At 36.9% G+C, this 16262-nt stretch overlaps 2 protein-coding genes across 6 annotated transcripts in view; one reads left to right on the top strand and one right to left on the bottom strand.

The window, feature by feature from the left end:
• Gpalpp1 (GPALPP motifs containing 1) overlaps positions 1–4166 on the bottom strand; it is an 82849-nt gene extending 78683 nt beyond the window's left edge. For all 3 annotated transcript variants that reach the window (XM_058582586.1, XM_046454230.1, XM_046454231.1), the window contains exon 1: positions 3981–4166. In XM_058582586.1, the coding sequence (XP_058438569.1) occupies positions 3981–4068 (88 nt within the window). In that variant the 5' untranslated portion in view covers positions 4069–4166. The remainder of the gene's footprint in view (positions 1–3980) is intronic.
• Positions 4167–4236: 70 nt separating this feature from the next.
• Nufip1 (nuclear FMR1 interacting protein 1) overlaps positions 4237–16262 on the top strand; it is a 43142-nt gene continuing 31116 nt past the window's right edge. For all 3 annotated transcript variants that reach the window (XM_046454297.2, XM_058582587.1, XM_058582588.1), the window contains exons 1-5: positions 4237–4699; positions 6886–6968; positions 8313–8411; positions 9485–9547; positions 10507–10583. In XM_046454297.2, coding sequence (XP_046310253.1) covers positions 4291–4699; positions 6886–6968; positions 8313–8411; positions 9485–9547; positions 10507–10583 — 731 coding nt within the window. In that variant the 5' untranslated portion in view covers positions 4237–4290. The remainder of the gene's footprint in view (positions 4700–6885; positions 6969–8312; positions 8412–9484; positions 9548–10506; positions 10584–16262) is intronic.

Raw genomic sequence — 16262 nt, forward strand, 5'->3', positions numbered from 1 at the left:
TCCCCCCCCCCCCAAGGTAATGCCATTCTTCTCATTAGTAGACTTGTTAAAAAAAAAAAAAAACAAACCTATACTCCATCATGTTATGTTTTGAATTGCAACAAAAATTTGCAGACATTTGAGTTGGGTACAGTGGCACATGCCTATAATCGCACCTACTTGGGAGATCGACACAAGAAGATTCCAAGTCTGAGACCAGCCTGGCAACTTAGCAAAATAAAACACATAAAGGGTTGGGAATATAGGTTAGTGGGAAAGTACCCCTGCATTCAATCCTCAGTACTGAAAAAAAAAATTGTTTTCTCTTGTTATATATATGTTAATCTGCAAAGCCTAAAATATTTATTATCTGGTCCTTTACATGAAAAACGCTTACCCCATAACACGATTAAGCTATGGAAGGAGCACCCAACCTAGTCTTTCACAGGCCATAGGTAGAAATGTCCAGAGAACGTTTCCTAGAAAAAGTGATGGTTGACTGGAGCCTAAAATATAAGAGAGTTAGCTAGGTAAAGCGGGTGAGGATTGAAAAAAAAAGTCATTTGATCAGAAGGAAATGTATCTGCTAACGAGTAAAAGCAAAGAAGCCCAGCTCACAGAGAACTGAAAAGTGTTTGGGATGGCTGAGACCAAGAGGGGAGAGAAGGAAGGATCAGTGGGGTTACATGCTACTATGAGGTCAAGCAAGATCAGGAATGAAAAGAAGCCTTGAATTCACCAATAAAATGATATTTATTTCCACAGAGAAATTGGTGAGGGCAGTCTCAGTGGCCTGGCAAGAGCAGGAGCCAGGAGGATGCAGTGGGTTAGGATAAAATGGAGGATCCAGGGACAGTAAGAGAAGAGCAGCTAGTGGGAGGTATGAAGTAGAATTTTCTTAAAAGATGGGAAAGATTTGAACATGTGGTTAAATGTTAAGGGTGTGAAGCCCTGAGAAAAAAGAAGGAATCAGAGTAAAATGTAGACTTTGTTTTGGAAGGGCACAAGACACCTCTTCCACTGTTATGAAAGGAAGACAAAAATAAATTCAAGAACATTTTTAGTTATTGTAACCAACTTCTGGGAAGTTCTATTATGATGGCATCCACTTTGAAGTACAAAGAGAGATACAAAGTTTAAGAAAGAAAAAGAAGGTATTAAAAAGCCACAGTGGCTCAGTGGTAGAATCCTTGCTCAGCATGTGCAAGGCCTTGGGTTCAATCATCAGAAACACACACACACACACACACACACACACACACACACACGTGAGTGCGTGCCAGGGATGCTAATGTGGGGAAGAAACCTAAGTGAAACCTGTGAGGATTTCTGGGCAGAATTAAGGAAACAGGGAAGAGACTATAATTTTTAGTATCATTATTCTATGGAAGTCTGAGATTTCTCTTAGCAGCATTTGGCAGCCTAGACATAGGCTTACTGAGATAAACCTTTGTAGTGATCCAGGGCTATGTTTCTTTTCTGCTGGATGGGTTTAACAGAATACTTGATGAAATAAGGAAATGGAAAGCACCAGCAAAAGTGGATGGGCCCTAGAGTCTAGGTAGATCAGGGACAAAAATAATTGAAGAGAGAATCTAGACACATAGAGACTGGACAGCTCAATGAGGTAAAAAAAAAAAAAAAAAAGATAAAAGACAAATGGGATAGGAGTAACTGAGTGAGGATGATGGGTTAATAAGGCGTTTCTGCTGAGAATGAGATCTGAATTTAAGTTTCTGGAGGTAGGACAGGGTCCAGAATGTGACTATAAATGCAGCTTCAATTAATGGAGGTAAAAGTCACTATAGATCAGGAACTAAAGTTAGTGTCACAATGGCCAAAGCTTCACTTAGGTTTGCAGAGGAACATCTGAAGCATGTGGATTGGTTTTAAGAAAACGTTTGCACCTCACTGTTTTTAACATGACATGATTTCAGGGGACATTTTCAAGCAGTCAATTTCCAGAATATATATTTGAATGATGTTTACTCATTCCATCACAGATCTATGATCTCCTTCCTCCTCTGAACTGGTCAACCTCATCAGTGATTTTTTTTTCTTAATTAGCCTGAGCATGAGGAACACAGGGCAGATATCATACTGGGTTCAAGAATCTTCACTTGAAGGAAATTCTGTTGTGTGGTAAATGGATGAAACATGAAGTCGTTTTGGTAAGTGAAATAAGACAGTTACAAAACAACAATAACAATAGTAACAAATACTACTGTTTGGTTCCACTTATGAGATACTTATAACAGTCAATTTCATAAAAGCAAAAAAGAAAGTAGAATGATGATTACCATGGATTGGGGGAGGGAGGAATGGGGAATTTTGTTTAATGATACAGTTTCAGTATTGCAAAATAAAAAAGTTCTAGAGATGAATGATGGTGATGGTTACACAACAATGTAAATGTACCTAATGCCACTGAGTACTTAAAAATGGTTAATATGATATACCTCAGATTACATATATTTTGCTAGAATATGAAAGAAAAAAATAACAACTTAGATTCACATATATTGGTCACCCTAAGGAAGGTGATGACATTGTAGTACAGCAGAGAAGGAATAGTTAGTTCAATATGGGCCAGGCCAACTGAAGACCCAGAGGAGGAAAATACTTCATCCCTACTTTATACTACAAGCAAATATCAATTACAAATGGATTGTTAAAGTAAACATGGGAGCTGAAACAACAATGCTTTTAGAAGAACACATAGAATAGCTTTATAACCTTAGAATAGGCAAAGATTTCTTGAATAGAATATAGAAAAAATTACAAATCAGAATGCTAAAAATTTCTGTTCATCAAAACATACCGATGAGAGAGTTAAAATAAAACTATAGAATCAGAGGGGCTATTTCTATCCACTCTAATGCATATATCCGAAAAGTGACATATCTAGACTATATAAAGAACTCTATAAATCTCAATGGAAAAATGAGCAAATGACTTGTACACATGTCCAAACGGTCAACCAACAACCCCCACTCCCAAGAAAAGATTGTCAATTAAAACAACCACGAGATTCTAGCTAAAAAACATCAGATTAAAAAGACAGAAAACTAAGTATTACGGAGAACACAAGATAACTAGAATTCTCATACATGATGAGAAGTTTGGTACTTTGAAGCTGGAAGAATCTTCCATAAGACATGTATTACAATGCACAGTACACAACTTTTTGTTCAGGCAAAAAATGGAAACCACTCAAAGTCCATCAATATTAAAATGGATAAATAAATTGCAGAACATTCACCCAGTGGAATTTACCTACATTTTTTCTTCAACCTTCAACAAGGAAAATCCCTGAGGATAAATGCTTGGGAGAGTTGGGAAAGATTTCGCTGAAGTAACACTTAAATTGGGCCTTGAAGACAGATAGGAGGTTGTCAGAGAGGTCTGGTAAGTTCAACCTGAGGCCCGAAGAAAGCACAGAGTTGAGGAAGCGTGCAGAAACTCGGACTAGTGTGAGTACTGAGCTGTGAGCATCGATGGAATGACAAAATGAGAGCTAAGCAGGCAGGTCTGGGACTAGAGGGTATCGGATCTTCTGCCAAGGTCTTGAACGTTAGAAAGCACTACTGGGAAGAAGCTAGGGGAGCAGCTTCGTTCTAATGTGGGCTCCACTACTGATGAGCTGAGTGATCTGGGCATCTCTTGGCCTCACTTGTCGGTGTCCCCACTTGTAACACAGGAAGTTCTTTCCTTACACAGTAGCGAGGAGGAATTGAACGACTGAACGTGTACTCATCAATTAGCACAGCGTTGCGGACATGGAGCACCTAGTGGGAATGTATCGTCGTTCGGACCAAAGCTCGGTTTCTGAGGAGCCTTCTCCCCATTGGTAGGACTTGGGAAGGAGAGTAAGCTCGCGGCGGCCCGCACCCATTCCCCACTCCTCCGCCTTCGTGTGCCTCAGACCTTTTCTCAGACAGCAGGGCCGGACCAGAGAGGGAGCGATGGGCCTGGCGGGCAGGGGACTTGCAGCCGCTTACCCGGGCTCGGGTCCCGCTCCTCGTCCTCTGCTGTCCCGCGGGCCTTGAAACCAGGCGGCAGCGCCGGCCCTATCAGGTCCCTGGCCATCCGCGTCGGCGGACACTGATCACCCGTCAACCCCTATCAGTGCGGTTCAAATCTACCCCAAACGCAGCCCCGGACGCTCCGCGGCTGCTGGAAGTCTTCCGGCGCCGACCAATGATGTAACAGCTTGTGATTGGCTGAGCCGTGAAATTCGCAGTAACGGAAGTGATGTGTAAGGCCTGTTACACAGACGCACGCTGGGCTCCCAGCTTAGAAGAAGGTAGCATGGCAGAGCCAGGTAGTAATTTTATGAGCCCTCCGGGGTGGTTTCCAGCCCCCGAACCGACTCCCAGGTTGGGGCCCATGAGCAACGCCGCCCCTCCGCGGGACAACTGGGTATTCTGGGCAATGCTGCCGCCAATGCCGCCTCCTTCGTTGCAGCCTGCTGCCAGATCAGAGCATTCATTTGAGGCGCAGCCCCGGATGAAGGTCCAGCCTCTCTCCGGGGCGCCACCCCCCTTTGATGCCCAGATTCTGCCCGGGACGCAGCCCCCCTTCGACTCCCAATCCCCCCTTGATTCTCAGCCTCAGCTCAGCGGCCAGCCTGCTTGGAAGTTCCAGGCTTCGACATCTTGGTCCTGGGGACAGTCTCCTGGTGCTTTCCCTCATCAGCAGAACTCCTGCAGTCCTCCAGGTAGGCTGTGGTTCCTTGCGGTACCACCCTTTATCCCGCTTTCTGTTCCTACCTATCCCATTTCTTTTTTCCTCATTATCACTCTGCCCTGTACTCTTGGAGTCTGGTAATTGATGTCTCAAAATATGTTCTAATGGAATGATTCCCCTGCCTGCTCATTCATTAGCTGTTGTTTCTTGAATTCCACCTATATATGAGGAGCTGAGAATATAGCAGTGAAGAAATCAAAAATCCTGTCTTTGTGGAGCTTAGTATCTCCCTAGTGTAGTAAGATAGACAATAAACAGAATTGTGAATTAGAAGGTAATGAGTGCTGTTGAGAGAGATAAAGAAGAATAATGGTGTAATTTTAAATTTCATTGGTATTCATTGGAGCAGATTTCTGGGAGGTGAGAGATCAGAACTATGCATACTTCTGAGGAGGAATGGAGGCAGAAGGAAAGGTAATGGTGAAGGCTTTCAGGCAGAAGCTGTACATCTGATTGAAAACTACTGTGGCTAGAGAAGATTGAGCCTGGGGTACAATTGTAGAAGATTGGGAAGGAGGGCAAACTTCATAGGTCCTTGTGGATGAGGGTAGAACTTGAGGGCAGACTTGGTAGGTCCTTGTAGATGATGAGACTGGCTTTTATTGTTATGAGATGGGTAGTGCAGGAGAGTGTCCTGATCTGATTTGTATTTTAAGAGGAACCCTACGGCTGTTGATGGGAATTGACTGAAAGGGAGATTGTTAGAAAGTTACTGCAGTTGTTCCAGTGATATTGGGGACTTGGATCAGGTAGAGATCTGGGGGTGAGAAATAATCAGATGAGAACTAATTAGACCCCAGATATATTTTAAAGGAAGGATCAAAATGATTTGCTGAAAGATAGAATGTGGTGTATGAGAGAAATTTTGCCAAATGACTGGAAGGATGGAGTGGTTATTAACTGAAATAGGGCAGAGTGGATGAATCAGATTTAGAAAACTGGGAATTGAGCTTGTAAAACAAAGATTGTTCACTTAAAATCATTATCCAATTCATTATAAAACCCAGTATACATTAAATTGAATTCAAACAATTAGTGTTTACTGTGTACTGGATGTAGGAATATGAATTTGCTAGGTCAGATTTGGTATGTATAAATCACAGCACAATATGTTGGGTGATAGAGGCATATAAAAGGTAGTTTTTAGAATGCAGAGAAAATTGGGAAAAGTTTTTAGAAGCCTTAGGAGATCTGTAGAATTTGGGAAGAGCTACTTCTTAGGTGGAGTTAAAGAGGTATCAGTATAACATGAGTTTTAGAGATTGTAGTGTTCTGGTGTGACTGAAGCAGAGTATGTGGAAATTATGGGGAAAGGGTGGGATGAGAAAATAACCTGGAATCTCACTTTAGGAAGCCATTTGCAGATTTTTTGGGATCTTGGGTAGTGTTGAGAATAGAACCGAAGGCCTTATGCATGGTAGGCAAGTGCTATACCACTGAGCTATATCCCCCCTTATTTGCATATTTTTGACCCTGATTGACGTTATTGGAGAAATATTTTTGTGATATCGAAATGCAAGGTCTGTTGGAAGAGAGGGGTTAGGCACTGGAAAACAATCTAGAAAGCTGGCACAGTAACATAGGCAGAAGATCAGGGTTTCTAAATCATGTCATGAGAATGGAAGGGAGTAGAAAGGGTGGGCTTTGAAAGGAGACATATTTCACAACTTTTTGTTTTCCTGGTGTGAAATTGATGCTGAAGGATTAGGACTAGGGATTTCACTAGTTACATTTCTTTCTTTCTTTCTTTCTTTCTTTCTTTCTTTCTTTCTTTCTTTCTTTTTTTTAAGCATTTTTTAACCTTTATTTATTTTTTATGTGGTGCTGAGGATCGACCCAGTGCCACACACAACCCTACCCCTCACTGGTTACATTTCTAATATTTAAAATAACTCAAAGAATTTCATCAGGTTTAGAGTGTTCATTCCTGTACTAGGTACCTAACACATATATGGACATGTAATCTCACCAGTATTTCTTCATTTGAAAAAATCATTAATCATAGTCTTTGCTAATTTGTTAGAACTGCTATTCTTCTTATAATGGGTAGTTTACCGGTGTTTTTACTCAAGTATCTGTGATGTAAATTAAATAGTAAATTAAATTGTAAATAATTGAGCAGTTGCAAACATTAATGGATCTGTTTTTGTTTTTCAGTTAATCATTCTTATTTTCCACCAAAATATGATGCAAAATTCACTAATGTTAACTTCTCTCCTGGCAAAAAACAGAAAAAAAAGGTATTTCTAAGATTTCTTGACTATGATGGTTTGATTCTTCTGTTACTGTTATTTTATCTTTTGTTTCTATCATATCTATTTCAATGTTTTGCATTCATTATTGACATAGTAGAGCTTTGCTGCAATACGATTTTTAAGGATCTTAGCTGTAAGTAAAGACTTAAAGCAAAATTGTTTTGAAAAATGAGTGAAGAAATTATAGAAAAAGAAAACATTGAATCTTTTTCAATACAATATTAGGAGTAAAAATAATTGAGAACTACAATTACAAATACTGTAAATGTTATTAGAATTTGATAACTTAAAAACTTACTAGCAGATTGAGAAATGAGGGATGGAATTTTGGGAGATTAGAAGTCCAAATTTTTTCTTATAAGCACGTATTTAAAAACACACTATAACGACTTTGTTTTTTCATAATCTTTTTTTTAACAGAGAAATGCCTTTTAAGAATGGGTGTCTACAGTAAAAAAGTAGTAGCTTCTGTTTCTTTTTCTTGCATTAAAATTGGGTTAATTTAGTATTTAGTTATCCTGTATGCATGAAGTAATATCTGAAACTCAGACAGGATTTTTGTGCTATAAATGTTATTTATTGTTTATTCATTTTAATATTTCAGTTTTTTCAAAAGTGGGCATCTATCATTTTATGAAAATGTCTTATTTTTAAAAATGAGCAACAGTTTAACCACACTATAATTATATGCTTATACTTCAGAAGCATAATGCTTTATTAAGATAACTTCCTTTATTCTATAGTTTACAGATCAGATCTTTTAAATTTAAAATCTATAAACAATGCTATTAGTTTAGAATAAGTTGGATCCGTCTACAACATGAATTTAGTGTCCTTCACTTGACATGAAAATTTTGTGGCTTATGTTTACAAAATATTGTGCAAGTGCATATATTTATTAACATAATCCTAGCATTAAAGAATTGGAGTTCTATTTTCTATATATTCTATCATTATAATAAGCTTTTTGTTATGTTTAAGCATAAAAATAGCAAATTGTGACTCAGAAACAACTAATCATTACCGAAATGATTCTTTGTCCCCCTTCTGTGATTTTTTAAAAAATTCATGAAATAGTGCTTTACCTAAAAGATGAAATGTAAGTTTACCTTAAATATTTATTTTTAGATCCTTTGACATCTTCTGTACTGAGTCTTAATTAGATTGCCAATTCAAAATTGACTCATAGTTTACATTAGATTAAATCTAGTTAGATTTACATTTAGTTATATCACACAAGTATGTGTTACTAGGCAGATAGTTACATTTGTATTATTGACTTGAGATTTACCCCCAAAAGCCTAATCCCTCTTCTTTTTTTGTTTACAGAAAAGAAAGGAACAAGTTTTTCACTTATTCTGTGATACCTGTGATCGTGGTTTTAAAGATCAAGAAAAGCATGACAAACACATGTCTGAACATACAAAAGTAGGTTTCCTTGGTTGTTCTGAAATTTATGTAGCAAAATGAAATATATATTTTATATATATTTTTGACAGAAAATTCGGAGTGTGTGTTTCTTAAAAGTTCGTAGTTGTTATAGAAATGTTCTTTGATGACTTGATGAATAGAGACAGTGGCATTGGAGTTTGTGGTTTGAGAGAGGGATGCCCTCTGCTTCAGGGATAGTAAGATACCAGCATAGAAGGGAGAGGTGGCAGCTCTTTGAACATGAGCACCTCCACTGCTTGTTAAAAGTTAGGTCCTTCCCTCTCATTGTCCTGTGCATCTTTGTAAATTCTTTTTCCTTAAAGAGGTTAAGGCTCAAGGTCAAGGTTAAGGTCCCTTGACTATTTAACCACACTATAATTTGCCTTAGCTCACCACCTTGTAAAGATGCTGTGGATCTTAAGTATTTTTTGAAAAATTTTATCTAGAATGTTTTTAAAAGTTAAAAAAAAAAAAGAAAAAGAAAGTTCTTAGTTTGAAAAAGTTCTCTCTTCATTTATAGAAATATTCTTCAACTTTAGCACATTTTATAGCATTGCCGATGTCAAGCTTTTTACCTAAATGAAGTAAATGAAATATACTGTGCTATATACTTTGAAAATGTTATTTCTTTTTTTTTCTCTTTTCTTTCTCTCTTCCTCCCTCTCCTTTCTTCTTTTCTTCCTTCCTTCCTTCCTTTCGATTTAACCCAGGGGTGCTCTACTTTAAGCTACTAGGGATTTAGCCCAGGAGTTGCTGTACTACTGAGCTATTTTTAATTTTGAGACGAGGTCTTGCTAAATTGCCCAGACTGGCCTCCAACTTGTGATCCTCCTGCCTCAGCTTCCTGATTTTCTGGGATTACAGGCATGTGCCACCGTACCTTACCATCTTTTCTTTTTAAATACAGCTGTGCTTTGGAGTGATCTCTGTTTTGCTGTTGACATAAGAACAAAGTAATATGGCTGTATAGATGGATAATTATATAACAAGACCAGAATACATCTCTGTATATGTAAAAGGGTAAACTTAGTGTGAAAACATTAAATAGTCTTTTTAAACAACTGTTACAGTGTCCTGAAGTAGATTGCTCTTTTACTGCACATGAGAAGATTGTCCAGTTTCACTGGAAACATGTAAGTCTTTGTGTTTTTTTAAACTTTTTCTTTTTTTGGCTACATGCTCTTCTTGTTTTATTAATCTGTTCTTTCACGGCTTTTTATTCACTTGGTCTAATAAGAAGTAATATTTATGGAGTACTTTGTAAGGGAGTTTTACATCTCTTACTCAATTTTATCCTCACAAACAACTGTGTGAATAGGTAAATATAGGCCTAATTCTAACAGATTTAAAATATAATATTCCTAAGAATCTTGCACTTGAGTTTTTTGACTCTAAATTTTGTACTGGTTTTATAACTTGCTACTTAATTTTTAAAAAATTTTTTGGTTGTTGATGGACCTTTATTTTATTCATTTATTTTTATGTGGGGCTGAGAATCAGACCCAGTGCCTCCTACTAGGCAAGTGCTCTACCACTGAGCCACAATCCCAGCTCTTAAAATTTTTATGTCTACTCATTTCTTCAGATGCCATCCTCAATATTGGTTGGTAAATTATTTACTTGGATATTTAAAATCAATTGAGAAAATAGGTTATTATAGCTCCCCATCCTATAAAGATGCTATGGATCTTAAGTATTGTTTGAAAAATTTTATCTAAAATGTTTTAAAAAATTAAAAAAAAAGAAAGTTGGCTTTCCTTGGTTGTTCACAAATTTATGTAGCAAAATGGCCTTTTATTTATATTTTTAATAGAAATTTGGAGTGTGTGTTTATATATGAAAAAAAGAAAAATTGGCTTTATAACTACAGTTATGTTACTCCTTTTGTTCCCCATCAATAACATTAATTTAAATATATGAGAAATTATTCCTTTTTCCTTAAAGGAAAAGTCATAATAAGGATGGATAAAACCTGCTTAACTTAGTTTTAAAATAATTTCTGCTTATAAATTTAATGTTTGATACAAAGTTTTCCAGTCAATCAGAAGCACACAATATGCTTCCTGGTGTTCAGCAGGCTTTTTGCCCCTAGATGCATGCTCCTGGTATGAAGAAGATCAAGTTAGACACGCCAGAGGAGATTGCAAGATGGAGGGAAGAAAGAAGAAAGTGAGTATAAAGAGTTCACAACTAGAAAAATAAACTTCTTATACTGTGGGTACTTCAAAATAATGGCCAGTCTGATCTTAATAACTTGTAAAAGGAAATTTGTTTTTTTTAACATTGCAAATATTCAGCTGAAAATGACTAGTCCTTCAGAGTTGGTACATAGTAACTTTAAGAATATTGCTACTTGGGGCTGGGGTTGTGGCTCAGCAGTACAGCGCTTGCCTTGCATGTGTGAGGCACTGGGTTCAATCCTTAGCACCACATAAAAAAATAAAATAAAGGTATTGTGTCTGTCTACAACTAAAAAGAAAATATTTTTTTAAATTATTTTAAAAAATATTGTTACTTGATTTTAAGATAGACATGTATTTTTTATAAGTGTAGTTAAATTCATTGAATTCCTTTGTAATGTTAGCGCTAGGGAGCGAGACTATAAGCTAGTATTATATGAGATTATTACTGAATGTAGTTTTCTTGGGGAGACTTAATAAGAATTCTATTTAGATAACAAATATTTCATAATTGGACTATATTCTTTGAGAGGGAGCTACTGTAAGCCACTATTAGATATTCAGTGACTGAGGCATTAATGGGTGTGTGCTTTTATTTTTAAAGTGTGTAATACTTTGCTATGTTTATTCTTTTGATTATTCAGTAGAGAATTGTTGAATGGTTGCTATGTGCTAGGCAAAGGGGATATAGCAACGAATAAGACACATTTGCTATCTATAAAAAGACCAGGAATTCATTTCTGTAATTAAAGTTTAAGAAATTTGAGCCTTTCATTATGGCTTGTGGTTTTAGATTTGTAAGGTAAGAAAATTTAGTTGATGTCTAGCTAGAATATATTTATGAGAAATCCCACTAGGGCTCTGTTTTACTATCTTTTCAGATACTTCATCCTGAAGCAGAAGACTAAGGCTCAACTATTTTAATGATCAGTGTACTTTTAAAGTCAAATGCTATTTTCCTGGAATTAAAAAATGAGAGCCTAAGATGAAAAAGAGAGAAGTTATTTTTAAAGTTCAAGAAAGATACTTAATACTCTTTGGACTAGCAGGTTGCATTTGTCCTTTGTTCAACTTAGAAATTTTCAGTTTAAATCCATTTTTGCAGGTAGTGATGTGCCAGATGTTATCAGCTGGTTTCTAGTTTAATTTTCCAATGTTAGCAAGAAATCTCAGCAACCTTTGAATATTTCTTAATGGAAAATATGAGATCCTTGAGTAACTTCTTGACAGTAGTTTAGTTTGAAATTTGAGGTAAATGTTCTGTATTTGAAAGAACAAAGATTTTGCAGTTTTTGACCAAGGTCAATTGTAAGCATTAGATTCTGTGAAAAAGTTAGTTATTGCCTTTTAAGACTTTAGAGGTAATTCTGAGGGAAACCAGCTGACAATGATGGTGTTGAAGATTGTATCCTCTAGTTGGGTGGAAGTGGCCTATTAAGACACTAAGATTTTTTGTTTTTCCCCTTGATACTTATCTCTGACTTTGATCAATTGGAGGACAATACATTTAAGTGGTGCTTTCCCTTATATAAATGTTTAATTCTTTTGAGGGAAATGAAATGGTTACTAGTCAGCAATGATTCAAAAGTAAATGAAATTATTAAATTCTTATTGAGTCATGTTTTAAGTTTACTTAAGGCAATAAGGAAGGTCAGAAATGAACTTTAGATTTGCCAACTTTGGTTCTTCTAGTGGTTGTAGAAATTAAATTTTTACATAAATGGGAAACATGGAACCACTATTAAATTAATGGTAAGCAACTTCAATGATTCTTCTACTATGTAGCTATTGCCCTCTCCCACAGTCCTCCACTTTTCTTCCCTTTCAGCATGGAAGAGGAAGAGGACCTCATGTAGTCTAGAAGGTTAGGGTTTTTCATGACTAAAGAAGGTTGATCTGAACTCAGGACTATGAAAAGATAAGGAGTAGGCAGGGAGTAGTGGCCAGTGATTGACATGTTCAAGGAGCTGAAAGTATAGATAAGAAATTATAGAGCTTTAAAAGGGTATCTGATGCAGGGATGGAGAGAACTGGTGTATGCCAAACATTTGGGAGGTGAAAATAGACAGTACTTGGTGATTAAATGGTTATGAGGTTGAGAAGGAGAGAGGTTTTCAGGGGACTTCCAAGTTTCTGGACTGAGCACTTCAATGAAAGATGGTAGCTGAGATAGAGAACCCTGGAAGGAGTCAGGGTTGATTTTGTATACTTTGATTTCATTGTTATTTTAGCTGCTTGAAGATGTTGAGTAAGCATTGATACTTGGCAGGCCTGGGTCAGAGATTTTTTTTGAATTATGGAGCTTTGAATGTGGAATAGATCCCGAGGGGGGAGAGGGAGGCAGAGAGAAATGAAAAGAGAGGGTAGCCTAACAGAGAATCTTGATCCTTTCCAACATTTAAAGGTCTAATAGAGACCAAATATATCTGTGGAGTGGGAGCCAGACAGGCATAAGAAATAGGACTTCCTATCATGGAACAGTGGAGGAGAGAATTTCAATAGAAAGATTGGATTAGCAATTGAGATTGCTAATGAAAGCTCACATAAAACAAGAACAAAAAGTGACAATAGATTTTGTGACATATGTTGGACCTATGTTGATGGGGATTCCAGATGATTATTCCATGGCCCTTCTGTGAGCTTTCTGCCATCTGTTTGTAGTTCTCTCTTCAATTCTACCATCTACCCCCAGTAATTCTTAACAAGAGGAGTTGTCTTTGCCACCTGCTCTTGGCATGATAGATGCTGCAAAGGTAGTATGTATAGTTTGAACTCATTCACTACCTTTTAACCTTCGGATTTCCAGTGTTCTTCACTTCCATGCGGTTTCAGCCACTTACATTCATGGCCACTGAATTTTCAAGTTAGACATACTCCTTTTTTTTTCTATTTCTTTTTTTTAATTTTTTTTTTTTTGTAATTGTAGATGAACAGCATGTCTTTATTTTATTCATTTATTTTTATGTGGTGCTGAGGATCGAACCCAGTGCCTCACATGTGTAAGGCAAGCGCTCTGCCACTGAGCCCCAGCCCCAGCCCCCAGACATTCTCCTTTTTGATCATCCCTTCCCACACATCCACCCATCTATTACTGTTACCCTCTGTGTGGGTTTGGACTAGTTGAGTCTTCCCATCCCTTAACTTGTGTTTTACCTTCTTTCTTGCACTCCCTTTCTCTCTTTACTGCCTTACCCAACATAGCGCACTTCAGCCACTCGGGTCAGTACCTCAGTGCCCTTAAATAACATCATCCATTGTTCTTTATCTCACTCACCTGGCAGTCTTGACCCTGGTTCAATGTAAAGACGTTCTATGTCTTGTTCCAGAGAACCACACAATTGAAATATACTCTGCAAGTGAATGCCCAGCAGTGTTATCTGACTTAAGGAACTTACTTGACGATGAGAAGTTTTATTTTATTTTTTTTGTATTAGTTCTTTTGTGGTCGAAAATTAAATGTTCAGTATATGTATGTTTCTTAGTTATACAGGAGACTGTGTAATATAAACTTAAAATTTCTGTTAAACTGATTTTATCTTAGCAAGGTGAAAATAACAAATCAAAGCTCCTTAAAACTGGCACTCAGGATTCTAATGTGAGCTAGTTTATCTTTTTTGATTATTGTCACATTATTACTTAGAGAAATTTAGGGTCTCAGCTAAACTTGCTATTTATCATATTTCATACAGGTTTTTAGACTTTAACCTCTCAGTTTTCTTTTTCTTCTTTTTCCCATGCTGGGGATCAAACCCTGGGCCTTGGTCATGCTAGGAAACTCTTCTTCCAGCTGAGCTACATCCCTAGCCCTTGACCTCTTAGTTTTGCTAATGCTTCTAGAAATTTTTTTTTAATTTATTTATTTGTTCTGATTTGTTATACATGATAGCAGAATGCATTTCAGTTCATAGTACACTAATGGAGCACACATTTTCATTTCTCTGCTTGTACATAGAGTCACACCATTTGTGTCTTCTTACATGTATCTAGGGTAATGATGTCCATCTCATTCTACCATCTTTCCTACCCATGGGCCCCCTCCCTTCCCTTTGCTCTATCCAGAGTTCCTCCATTCCTCCTCTGCTCTCCCCCATCCCCATTATGGATCAGCATCCAATTATCAGAGAAAACATTTGGCCTTTGTTTTTTCAGATTGGCTTGCTTCACTTAGCATGATATTTTCCAACTCCGTCCATTTACCTGCAAATGCCATGATTTTATTCCCTTTTAATGCTGAGTAATATTCCATTGGGGAGATATATATATATATGTATATGTATATATCATAGTTTCTTTATCCATTCATCTGTTGAAGGACATCGAGGTTGGTTCCACAATTTAGCTATTGTGAATTGTGCTGCTATAAACATTGATGTGCCTGTGTCACTGTAGTATGCTATTTTTAAGTCCTTTGGGTATAAACTGAGGAGTGGGATAGCTGGGTCAAATGGTGGTTCCATTCCAAGTTTTCTAAGGAATCTCCATACTGCTTTCCAGATTGGTTGTACCAATTTGCAATCTCACTAGCAATGTATAAGTGTGCCTTTTCCCCCTACATCCTTGCCAACACTTATTGTTACTTGTATTCTTAATAACTATCATTCTGACTAGAGTGAGATGAAATCTTAGAGTAGTTTTGATTTACATTTCTCTAATTACTAGAGATGTTGAACATTTTTTTTTTAATATATTTGTTAATCGATTATATATCTTCTGAGAAGTGTCTGTTCAGCTCCTTGGCCCATTTATTGATTGGGTTTTTTTTTTTTTTTTTTTTTTTTCCTAGTCACTGCTCTTAGCCCAGCAGAAGTCCTGCCATGTTGGGGGATATTTTTCCCCTCATTTCTTTAGAGGAATGTCTTGCTGTTCTTTCAGTATGGAGTCCCCTTCTATGCCTATTTAGCATAGATGTCCCTTATTGCCCTGTTGGCAAACTTTTTGCATTTGTTTTTTATTCTTGAATAAATGGTAAGCATTAGGTAAGAATATCTTTCACATGGCTTTTAAATATCCCAGGGTATCAGAGATATAAGGAATGCTTGTAAATATTAATAATGTAAGTGGGGTTTTAAATTATTTTTATTTTGGTTGTAATTCCATTTTGTTGCATACAATAAGTGATTAGAGAAAGCTTGCTGAAATTTTGAACAATACTCATTGTTTTTAGAGAAGTTGGGCAGAAATGTGTTGATCTGATTAATAGTTATGGTTGCAAGTCAGTAATGTCACCAGTAGCACTTAAAATGCTGGATTTTTGAGCCTCAAATTCTCACCACATAGGACAGACCACTGAGACAAACCCAAGTTATTTCTGAATGCACTGCTTTCTAAAGTAGCTTGTCCCAGCCTGAATGTAAACTGTGCCCCCTTGTGGTTTTATGAAACAAGTGCTTTTTAAAGAAAAATACTTCCACTGGCTGGAGAAACTTGAGAGTATTATTATTTGAAGGTGAAAACTAGCTTAGGTAGTATGTATTTATATGACAGTCCCTGGTTAAAGACTAGTTTGATTTTCTAACGTTAGCAAGAAATCTCAGCAACCTTTGAATATGGATTAGTGGAAATTATGAAATCTATGAGTAACTTCTTGACAGTAGTTTAGCTTGAAATTTGAGGTAAATATTCAGTATTTGAAAGAGCAAAGGTTTTACTATTTATGACTAAGGTCACC

This window comes from Marmota monax, unplaced genomic scaffold (assembly GCF_021218885.2).
Source record: "Marmota monax isolate L192 unplaced genomic scaffold, Marmota_monax_Labrador192_F-V1.1 WCK01_AAM20220418_F8-fsc00011, whole genome shotgun sequence".
NCBI lineage: Eukaryota > Metazoa > Chordata > Mammalia > Rodentia > Sciuridae > Marmota > Marmota monax.